The 12,054-nt window shown below is 40.0% G+C and overlaps 1 protein-coding gene across 2 annotated transcripts in view; it reads left to right on the forward strand.

Annotated features, from left to right (window-relative positions):
* Window positions 1-12,054, forward strand: part of LOC100942668 (formiminotransferase N-terminal subdomain-containing protein-like) — a 62,993-nt gene that overhangs the window by 32,462 nt on the left and 18,477 nt on the right. The window contains exon 5 of one of the 2 annotated variants that reach the window (XM_023510447.1): window positions 913-1,098. In XM_023510447.1, coding sequence (XP_023366215.1) covers window positions 913-1,098 — 186 coding nt within the window. Of the gene's footprint in view, window positions 1-912; window positions 1,221-12,054 lie in introns of those variants that run through there. The other variant, XM_023510446.1, reaches the window with a different exon arrangement.

A 12,054-nucleotide genomic window follows, 5' to 3' on the forward strand; every position in this document is an offset into this window, starting at 1 on the left:
TACCTAACAATGCAAACACTGCAACCTAATGGTTTGTACCCTCATATTAATTTGAAATTTAAAAAAACTTTGATTTTTTTTTATTAAATGATGGCTGTGTACATTGATGCAAACATGGGGTACAGTGTAGTGTTTTCATATACATTTTGAAATATTTTCATCAAACTGGTTAACATAGACTTTGTCATTCACTTAGTTATTGTGTTAAGACATTTATACTCTAGTTTTAGAAAGATTCACTTATACCCTTGTAAGACAGACCATAGAGGTAGTCCTTCCAATCACCCTCCCTCCACCTCTCCGCCCTTCTCCCCCCCCCCATAATTTTGGGCTAGAATTAGGTTGTAGCTTTCATTTGAGAGCTATAAATTAGTTTCATAATAGGGTTGTGTACATTGGATATTTTTTCTTCCATTCTTGTGATGCTTTGCTAAGAAGAACATTTTCCAGTTCCACCTATGTAAACATGAAGGCGGTAAAGTCTCCATCTTTCTTTAGGGCTGCATAGGATTCCATAGTGTACATGTACCACAGTTTATTAATCCATTCGTGGATCGATGGGCACTTGGGCTTCTTCCATGACCTGGCTATTATGAATCTATTATGAATTGGGCTGCAATAAACATTCTGATACAAATATCTTTATTGTAACGTGATTTTTGATCTTCTGGGTATATACCTAATAAAGGAATTGTAGGATCAAATGGCAGGTCAATTTTTAGTTCTTTAAGTGAAAACTTTGATATTTTTAAGATTCGTATAGGTGATGTCACTGGATTATATACACTTATCATGGTTAAAATGATAAATTTTATGTTAAGTATATTTCACCACAGTAAAATGCTGTACATTTTGTTTTATTTTAATGGACCTGATTTTGATTTAATTTTGTTGAATTTCCCCCTGCTGTAGGCCTGGCCCAGGAGCTGGCCCTGCACGTCCCCGGCTGCAGTGTGTTCCTCTTTGGGGAGGCTGACCTGCCTGAGAAGCGCAGTCTGGTCCAGAGAAGGAAGCAGCTGGGCTGGTTCACAAGGAGGGACTTCAGTGCTCTTGAGCCTGACCTGGGAGCTGCCCCTGCCCGAAGATGTGGTTTGACAGGTTCTGAGTATGGTTTTTGCTCTGTTATTGTTTCTTTAACTTGATGTTAGAATACTGAGGTCCCCTTTATTGGGTCACACTCTCACAATGCAGGAAAATTTACAGTAGTAGCTCTGTTTTGGGTCAGGAGATGGTTTCCTCTTAGTTCTTACTTTAACCAGTAAGCCTAGAAGCTTCTGTCAGTTATTTGATGAGGGCCCCCAGGAATGCTGTTCACGATCCACCTGTATAACAAGTCCTGTGACATGCCCACTGGTGATGAGAAGGCACACAGCTCCTGGCCCTGGGACATGGTCTGGTGTTGCATCCTGGGGTGTGATGGAGACCCTGGGGTGGGGAGACTTAGGCAGAGGCTACTGCTAGTTGGTAGGAATGAATTTCAGTCCTTGAATTTCCAATGTAGCCAAGTTGGTGCTTACAGCTGGAAACCAATTTTTCTAACACTGAAGAGAAGCTTCTCTAGACCATGGGCTTAGAGAACTGAGAGAATTAATAGCAGGGAATGAAATTACTCCTTCTCCGGTAATCTCACCAACATTTGCCTCTTCTTGCTGCTCCAGCCCACACCGCTGCCCAACTCCTCAGGGACTACTTAGAACCCCACCCCTGTCACCTGCACTCCACCATTCATCCTAGTGTCATTCTCAAATATTTTCTGTAAGGGTCACAGATCACATTTTGGTGGTTAACGCCTTGGCAGTTACTAAAATACTAGATAGGCAAGGGGTGCGACTCATGGCAGGGGGTGAGCTTAAGAAACGTGGTGCAGTGTTGCTAAAACCTTCAGGGTCATTTGCATGTGGGCCTTTTCTTGCTAAACCATGGTATAGAATTCTGATCTTAAAGAAAGAATATCTGTAATCAAATAAAGTTTAAAAAAAACCACAGGTTTTGAAGCTGTTCTCCAACCTGGCCTTGCTGTTTACTGGCTGTGTGACCGTGGGGGAGTTCCTGAGTCTCATTAAATCTCAATTCCCTGATCCATTAACATGGACTTAATTGTAATTTCTCCTTATTAATATTTGAAAGTTGAAATCATGTCTGTAAGGTGCCCAACACAGTACTAAAGGGCTGTTTCTTCCTCCCTATGAAGAGGAGATTTATAAAAACGTTACTATAAATGTATTTCATTCAGCATTTTGTTGTAGAAGAAAGGAAGAAACTGATTGCTCTCTGCCAATTTGAACCTCACATTTTCCCATGATTTGTCTCACAAATGGAGAAGTGTAAGTTTTATGACTAAATTTTCAGAAATCTATTTCCTGGTTTCTAATTTGAGCTTTCTAAAGACTGCAGGGATTATGCTGTGAGTGCAGTCAGCTCAGTGCCAGGTGGACTGGCGGTGCAGTCAGGCAGACAGGAACTGGAAATAGGAACACGGTACCAGAGCGCAGAAGAACCGGTTTCAGCATTGGGTTAAACAGACACTTGAACACCTTAATTCTCATTTTGTCAATGTCAGATTAAATGGGTGGGCATTTGGGAAGAACTTTAACCTGATACAGAAGGTATCTCTGAATTGAAGACCAAATGCCAGTATTACCACTGATCATATTCAGTCTCCTGAGAACAAACTTGGTATGTGGCTGGTTAAGTCCTGGTGAACATGGCATCCCAGGCTCCTCCCCAGGGCCTATGGTTGGGATAATCTGCGCCTCTGCTCCGGCATCGCCTATTTATGTTGTTTGATTTGAAATGGACAACCTGTTGGGATTTCTGATTTTTCTCTATTTTTATTCCACACAGAGATCTGTAATTTACATAGAGAATTTCATCAAAATTGCAAATCCCAAGTTTAAACTTCAAGGTGCCAAAATTGACATAACAAATGTTTAAGCATGTATTTTAAAGGTAATATTTAACACTAGGGAAGATGAGTCAGAGACACTTGGATTGCTGATGGTCACGTCAATTGGTGTAGCCTTTTTTTTTTTTTTTTTTTATTTTTTGGCTGGGTGGGTTTGAACCTACCACCTCCAGTATATGGGGCCCATGCCCTACTCCGCGCTGCCCAATTGGTGTAGACTTTTCAGAAGTGAGTTGGATATGTACCAAGGTCTCTAACTGCTTTTTAGGAATTCTGTTTCTAGTGATAGATCCTAAGGAAGTAAAAGAGACACATGTACTTATTATGTACAATTATGTTTATCAAAGCATTATTTATAATAGCAATTACTGAAAACAACAGAAATGTTTGCCATTGGGAACGATTCTATAAACTATGGCATACCCAGGCATGATGTTGTAGACTACTTTTTAGAGACATGGAAAATACAATCTAATGTAGAGAGAAGTTGTAGTTAATTAATTAATACAACAAATATTTATTAAGTACCTACTTAAAAGCCCAGCAGCATTATCCATGGGCAAGATATAACTCTTATACCCTCAAAGAATTTGTATTATAGATGGGAGAGGGGTGAGAAGATGATAAGCTTAATAAATGAATTATGTATTATGTTAGAAAATAATAAGTTTAAAAAAAAAAAAAAAGAAAATAATAAGTTCTATAGCCAAATGGAAAATTGAACAGGACATGAGCATCATGAGTTCTGGAATGGGGCTGCATTGTGACTTTATTAATTCACAATTTATTAATTCATCCAAATTAAGCCTTATTGTAAGGGAGGTATTAGAACATAGACTGAAGGAGTGAGCCAGGAGCCATGAGATGGGGAATAGTTTTGGGCAGAGGGAATAGCCAGGGTTAGGGCCAAGGGATACAAGGTAGTATCAACAGTGTGATCTCAGTGTTGTAAAACATATGTGCGTATGTTTTATTTACATCGTATGTTTACAAGAAAAAAATTTAAATTCTTAAAGCCTCCAATTTATCATCATAATTATCCCTAAACTGATTTTGTGATTATTTCCATTATCTTCCTCAAAGGGTAATTATTGAAGTTTGTTAGTGAGACATTTTTTAAAAGTTAGGTTTTAGTGCCTTCATTCAGATTAGATTTCTGGGAAAATTCGTGATAGGGAAGGAAAAGTAGCACAACGTTTCCCCATATATCATTTTTTCACTAGTATCTGCTGACAAAGGGTAAAAACTTTAGTTTGTGGAAGAAACTTGAACATTACAGCTTGCCGAGGTTAGGCAGACCGTTCATCCCGCATTGAGTAGGCTCAAAGCAGGCACTAATACCTTTTGGGGGCAAGACACACTTGTAAGAGGGACTTTACCTAACAAATGAAATCAGTGTAACCTGGTTTCACGTGCCCTCAATGAATCCCCAACAATAAAAAAAAAAAAAGCCAGTGCTAACAGCAGAAAAATAAAATATTTCAAGAAGCAACAGTGAATATGGGAGGTGGATAAACAATTTCTTCACTGAAATCTTAGGTTCCTTTAATGGCACAAATTCTTCCTTAAAAAAATTGTAAGTGGAAAGGATTAAATTGTTTTCATTTTTCGAAGTAATTTCTATTGAAGTTAATCTATACCACCTCTTTCATTAGGGCAGAAAGGTTATCCATCTAATTTTTTCGATGAATTTGGTTCCCAGCAGTAGTGGTTTCTCCCTTACTTTTAAATTCAGTGGTTTTATATATTCCCTAACTTTCTTTTAGGTTATGTCAGTGTTCCCCAATATACTTTTCCTCCCACTAAAACAGAAGAGCCTCAATACATTGTTGCTGTGTTTATTTCTTTTCCTACAGAAATTAAATAGAAATGATTGGTGCTATCAACTGATTCCTGCAGTCAACATTCCAGTGACAAATTAACCTAAACAGTACCTGAGAGGAAGCAGAATCTATAAGGGAACAGGTTTCTGTTTTGAAGTTCCCGAAGAATATTATAAACAGAAGAGAAAAAAAGAAGTGAGCTCAGAAATGATTAACACCCACAGTCAGTGCCAACCACACACAATCTTTTAAGCCAAATTCCTTTTAAAAGTTTCTAGTCGGCCAGCTTGTGGGGAACATAAATAAGGGCAAAGCAGTAATAGTTGATACTCTTAGATCTATAAATAAATACTTTATGCATATATATTTAAAAGCCCTAAACATTTATGGGATAATTTAAACACGGCTGTCTGATAGGTCGTATGAATGGGCTGCATCACTGTTTGAAAATGCAGGGAGAGTCTTTGAATTAGAGTTTCATATGATGCCTTAGGAATCATAGATGGAGGTAATTGGTAGAGCTTGGGATAAGGGCCTTCTGTTCCGTTATCAGATGGGTTACAGAAAGCTGCCTTTCTAAGTTCTTTCTACTATATGTAAGAAAGGCATCATCCAGTACTGTTCTCAACATTACATAATCCAATTTACTCCACACCCCAAATTTTACCTGGTCTTTGAAAAATAAACTCTGGTTTTAGAATAAGTCTAGTTTTAAGGAGCCCATTTTCATTGTTTCCTGATTCGAGCAAGTCTTATTGGGACAGTGGAAAATGAAAGTCTCTTGTGTAGCTGAGTATGTAACCTGTGATCGAAACACCAGGGACTTAGGCTTGGCTTGAAATGAGGGTGGGCCCCGTTGCTCTATTGAAAGGCCTGATAGGCAGCAATTCGCCTTAGGTTTCCCTCATCTGGGCTGGCTTCATTACGTGAGGGGGATGTGTACCTCTCTGTGTAATTTCCTCTTCCGAATTATTGTTACTGTGAAAGATTCAAAGTCAGTAAAATGAGGTTCACAATTCTTTGCAGAGCCGGAAAACATCGCTGCACTTTCTTTTCTGTGATTCAGCCACATGGGTGGGAGTCCTGCCTTCTTCCCGCCATAGGAACGTTGGGCTCAGCAATTATGTTTGAGTTTTATGCGTTAGTCATCAAATGTTCTGTTTCAGCTGTGGTTTCTCTTTAGTGCATGTTCTTAAAAAATATGAAATACCAATATGTAATGATAACTAATTGCTTTTGGTATAATTGCCTTCAACCCATGTTCTGAGTCTGATAGCTTACTTTGTTACTTTGAAGCAAAGACCACATTTAAGCTAGGATTTTACTTTATTTTATTTTATTTTTTGACGTCCAGTGAATCCTTTTTGTTGGTGTAAGGGCACGCTGCTGCTGCTACCTCAGTGCCTCGTAACTTTGGCACCGGTGGTCTCAGACACCACTTTGCTGTCCACTACCCTGCAGGTGGTGGTCTTTTGGATGGTTTACATGGAGGTGCTGCTGTCCAGGGCATCACTGAGATTGAAGTCCTCTATGTCTTCCAGCAGGCAGTGGTAGGCGACAATCTTAGCCTCCAGCTTGACCTCAATGTTCACCAGGGTCTTGTCTCCTGGGCCTGGTGCTGCCCTCTAACCTCGTTGAATTGCTCCATCTGCATGGTGGAGCCGGCCCCCATCTCTGCCAGGCTGTTCTCCAAGCTGGCCTTCATATTTCTCATGGAGTCCAGGCTGATCTCCAAGAACTGGACTGTAAGTTTCAGCTCTGTGAGTGTCATCTCCACGGCTCTGATCTCAGCAGATTGCGAGGTTGTCGCTGTGTCTTTCCTCAATCCACAGTGCCTTTCCCAGCCCCTGTCAGTTCTTCCGAGCCAGCTCATCACATGGGCCCACACACCCGCCATGATCTTGCTGAGGTCCTAGGATTTGGGAGTATCTACCTAGAGCTGGCATCTAGGTTTGTAGGCCTTTTACTTCCTCCTCAGGGTTCTCCTTCATGAAGAGCAGCTCCTCCTTGAGAGCCTCAATCTCTGTCTCCAGCCTAGTGTCATTGATGTCATCAGTGACCTTGCAGGGCAGATTGGTGCATGGCCAGCTCTGTCTCACACTTGACTCTAAAGTTATTAGCAGCAAGACAGCCCTCATCAGTCTCCAGATTAATGCAGGAATTGTCCTCAGAATTTGCAGAGATCTGAGCCCTCAGGTCCTTGACGGTCTTGAGATAATGTCCCCTCTCTTCTCTCTGATCTGGGGTCCCTTCTTCTCTAGATCATCTCAGATTTTGCTCTCCAATCTCTCCTCTAGAAGGAGCTCTCCAGGCTCCTTCCTCTGTCCAGGTAGAAGGCCAGGTGCTCCTTGAGGTATTGCATAGTCTCCTCTCAGTCTGCATGCCCCCCTTTCCCAGCAGACTCCCCGCCATCCCCTCAGCCAGAACCCCAGATCCCCAGCCACTGTAGAAGCTGGTGGAACAGATCATAGAGATCCAGCCTCCAGCACCTGTATAGATGCTGGCCATACTGCTGATGGGCCAGATCGAACCCAGGGACTGATTTATTGGTGATGGAGTGAGTGGTGGAGCTCATACTGCCCAAGGAGGAATAAGAGGCTAGCACTCAGAGTCAGGCCTAGGATTTTATCTAATTTTAACCTTATTCAGGTTTTTTATTTTGCAGTTTTTGGCCAGGGTCGGGTTAGAACCCACCATCTCCGGTATATGGGGCCAGTGCCTTACTCCTTTGAGCCACAGGTGCCGCCCCCTTCTTCAGGTTTTTATACCCAGGAACTGGTACTCAGCAGGTTTGCAGTAAAAAAGTATTGAATGAAGGAGTCAAACTGGTTGTGAAAAATCTGTTTATTCAAACTGTAATGCAGTCCACAAATTTGAAGCTCACTCTTCAGATACAAAAGTGCTAAATAGCCTAGAACACCACCTCGGTTCTCCCCTCGTGCGTGTTGTAATCCTAGACACCAAAGAAGAGCTTAATACAACAGACAGAATTTCCAAAGACCTCCCTGAACAACATTTGATCTCCTAAAGTGGAATTAAAATTTATAGAATTTTTCTCACCTTTGATTGATTGAAAGTGATGGTTCCTGGAGCCATTTTTGAGAATAAGTTTGATCTAAAGGGAAAAAATACATGTGTTTCTTCTGAGTGCTGCTTTTTCATTTCCCTAATGGGTCTTCACTATTGTTTTGTCTGAATGCAATTTTTTATTTGTGTTATTCCAGACGTGGTCCTACCACAAGCATCTTTAAACCAGACATTAATAGCATAGTTCACAGTCATTACTGCCAGTGCTCAAACACAAATATTGCATTTGTGTTTGCAAAAGCTACACATCAGATGTTAATTAAGTGCATTTGGTTTTTTTCTGCTTAAACAATCTGGCACAAAGAGTTTACATCTATATCAGTTCAACATAAGGTCTCAACAATATCTGAATCACCAGCCGTGCAGTATATGATAAATACAGTGTTTCCACACAAGAAAGTAACAGAATTGTTAGGAAAACATCAGGCCTGTTATATTTCCCTGTGAAATAATAGCAACCGAATCTCAGTTTTTTTTTCTTTTTTGGATTAAAAAAAAAAAGTCTTCAACTAGGAGTAAACACCAATATTTAGAATGATAAATTTTTCATTAAAGAACACATGGAAAGTGAAATCATACCAAAGATTTTTTTCCTTGTTTTTAGCTTGCTTCAGGGCGTTGTGACAGTTGTGTTGGAATAAAATTGGAATTTCAGCCTTGCAGTGAGGGGATTGGTGCTGCCACCAGAGCAGCCGAGTGCCAATCTGCGGGAGGCAGGAGCGGAGTGAAACCACAAGCTGAGAAACAAACTTTCACATCAGGTTTCTAATTTTAGAGCAAAAAATGGAATTACTTTAATTATATGACATTTAACTAGAAATACGATTTGCTGGGATTAATTATCTCTCTCATTTAAAATACCTTCTTAGTAGTTTAAATTAACATAAAAAATTAAATCCAGCATTTAAATAAGGTCAATGGGACTGCAGGATTTAAACACAGAATCTGATTCAGTATAATTGGATCACCATATTGGCTTTGACTTGGAACGATTAAATGGAGGAAATTGGAAAAGCATAAATTTGGGCAGAAAGAGAAATTTTCTTTTCTTTCTTTTTTTTTCTTTTTTCTCCCAAAGGAGAAATGGATCATGGCCTCATAACCACTCAGAAGAGAAACTACTACCCTGGTTAGGTCAGAAACATCTCAGATTCATTAATGGGTTTAATCACTGCTTGAAGAAGATACGGTAATAGAACAAAATAAAATTATTATATAACTAAAGTTTAATACAAAAATTTAAAATATACACAAGAGCATTAATGAAAAATTACTATTTTGGGTCAAGTGGTTCCTTCCTTCCTATTTTCTTTCTTTTCTTTTTTGAGACGATCTGTCAACAGGGCTAGAAAGCAGTGGTGTCATCACAGGTCACTGCAACCTGAAACTCCTGGGCTCAAGTCATCCTCCAGGTCTAGCTAATTTTTTTTTTTTTTTAAAGTTTTGTGGAGATGGGAATTTCACTCTGCTGCTCAGGCTGGTCTGGAACTCCTGAGCTTAAGCGATCCTCCCACCTAGGCCTTCCAAAGTGCTGGGATCACAAGTGTGAGCCACCATGCTTGGCCTCCTCTTACTTTATATAAAAGAACATTTAAAGGTTATTTCTGATGTTTAACTTTATTTTTCTAGAAAAAATTAATGTTAAAGTATGCTTTTGAGGGAATTTTTAAAAACCGTTTTATTTTAACAAAGTGAATCAGTGTTGGGATATGGACAGTATACATGTTTATTCTTCAGGAAACTCTTGTGCTTAGGGCTTAACATCTAAACTTGTTCTATCTTTAATTATTTTGGTCAATGAGTTCATTTATAGCAAGAATGATCAACTTTAAGGGCGGCACCTGTGGCTCAAGGAGTAGGGCACTGGACCCATGTACCGGGGGTGGCGGGTTCAAGCTTGGTCCTGGCCAAAAACTGCAAAAAAGAGAAGAATGATCAACTTTGGAAATTCTAAAAAGAGAACAATTATTGGCCATATGGTGGCAAAAGATGCCTTGGAGTTTCCTGGGTGGCCACTTCAGGAACAGTCCGATGGTTATAGGAATGAGATGACTCATGCCATGGTAGTGTGCGGGAGAGCCCTGGGTCTCTGTGAAGGAACTTCCTTTGAAAGAGACTCGCTCCCCCAGGCTGATAAATTACGTGCGAATGTCTGAATGTTGATTGGACATATCAAAGGTATGGAATAGCAAAGCACAACAGTGAAGCACTATAGATCATTATGGATTTTAAAACCTGAGTGTGAGGCAGCTGTTTGTTGGAATGATGATAATGATTCCGCACATCTTGAGTCAGAATAGGGTATACATACCAGATTGTAGGAAATGGGACTGTTTGTAACATTACCTGTTGAGGGGTAGATGAGAGAGAAATTATGTTTGGAAGTTTTCTGTTAATGAATGGCAACATTAGCATTGACAAAAACAGTTCCAAGTGTACTCTGTTAAATGTTAAAACTGATATACTTCTCAAAGATATTTAGAGTAAGTGATTGGTGTATGAGATTATGAGAAAGAGATGTATTGACTGTTAGGAAATTTAATTTTTATGAAATCAGCATTATGGGGAAATACTGTAATCTGATTCATGCCTCCAGAATTCCCAGTAGGAAGAGGCCCAGCCTCAGGAGTTGAAATATTTCATTATGTACATGTGTGGGAAAAAGATGAGATGTGGTTTCCGTGTGCTGATTTTCTGTGAAACGTCTGTTAGTGTGAGAGTAGCCAGGCAAGGCAACAAAGCCCCCAAACCACCGTGGTCTAGGGAAAAGCGAACCCAAAAGGCATATCACTGATGGATACTGACATCTTGAGCAATAAGTTTGAAAGTAGCAAAAAAAAAAAAGTGGTAACAGTAAAATAATGTTGAAATAGTAGCTAAGGAATGATCATATGCTGAAGATGAGGTCAGCCTTTATCCCCATCTATCCCTAGTTAACTTTGCTTTTAGAAATGGCCAGTTCCCCCCAAATGAGGAAATTGCAAGCCTAAGCTTTTTATGCCAATGCTAATTTAACCAAGTTGTCCATCTTATAATGTAAACTATAATTAGAGCAGCGCTATTTATGTAACGTGAGCTGCACCATCCCTGAGGCAGGAGAAAGTGGAATATTTGCCCCTTAGCACTAGAATAGCAGGGCTCTGGAGTGGCAGTGGCAGTCCTAGTCTATTGAGAAGCTGGAGATGGAAGAAAGAGGTGCCTCCAACAGGTTGCACAAGAGAAGGGCATGAGGTTTGTAAGTCCATGTGAGGGGACTTAGGGGTTGCGTTTGGTTCCAAATCCTGCCAAATTCACTACATCATGAAACACAGGAATCTCTTTGCTCTTCTCAATTCTAAGGCTACTTTTTAGTGACCTCCTTCCCTAACCAAATTGGTTTTGAAGTTCACTTTAATCTGATTTAATCTAATTCAATAATGACAGATATTTGAGAGGGAAAGGGAAGTACGCTACAAAGAGCTTGAGTGTAGCTGTGTATCAGAAAATTGGAAGCATTCTTTGTTTAACAACAACAACAAATGTTCAGAGTTGTGATTTGCTACTGTCTTTGAGACCCTTCAGCTAGGTGCTGAAATTCTAGCCATTGTAAAGATGGCCTTGGAAATGAATGCAAATCTAAGCTGCTGATGGTACTTAATTCTTTTTTTTTGAGATACTGTCTCACTGTGTTGCCCTCAGTAGAGTGCTGTAGTGTCACAGCTCATAGCAACTTCAAACTCTTGGGCTTAATGGATTCTCTTGCCTCAGCCTCCCAGGTAGCTGGGACTATAGGTGCCCATCACAATGCCCAGCTACTTTTTTTTGTAGTTGTCTTGTTGTTTAGCAGGCCCCTGCCAGATTTGAACCCACCAGCCTCAGTATATGTGGCTGGCACCGTAACCACTGAGCTACAAGCACTGAGCTGGATGGTGCTTAATTCTTGAGTGTGCTTGTTTTGTTTTTCTTGTGCTACTATGGAAAGTCTAAGCTCTTCAAAGCTCTTCTGGAAAAAAAATCCTTCAGATACTTTTGGAGTAGACAAAATTATCTGATTAATGCTTTTGTCACTAAGCAAAAAATGGCTTTTAGAAAATTCTGGAGTTGAAAATGAGGAATATTTGTATTATTTTAAAATAAAACCAAGAAAAGGAACCTCCTCTGATTAAAGCTGGCTTAAAAATAGAATCTTAAAAAGGAGGCTTTTGCTGTGCTTGACTAACTAACATGCTCTTCTAATGATTTAGGTGTCGGTGCTAGCCC

Source organism: Otolemur garnettii, unplaced genomic scaffold, assembly GCF_000181295.1.
Source record: "Otolemur garnettii isolate 467f Iridium unplaced genomic scaffold, OtoGar3 scaffold00013, whole genome shotgun sequence".
Taxonomy (NCBI): Eukaryota; Metazoa; Chordata; class Mammalia; order Primates; family Galagidae; genus Otolemur; species Otolemur garnettii.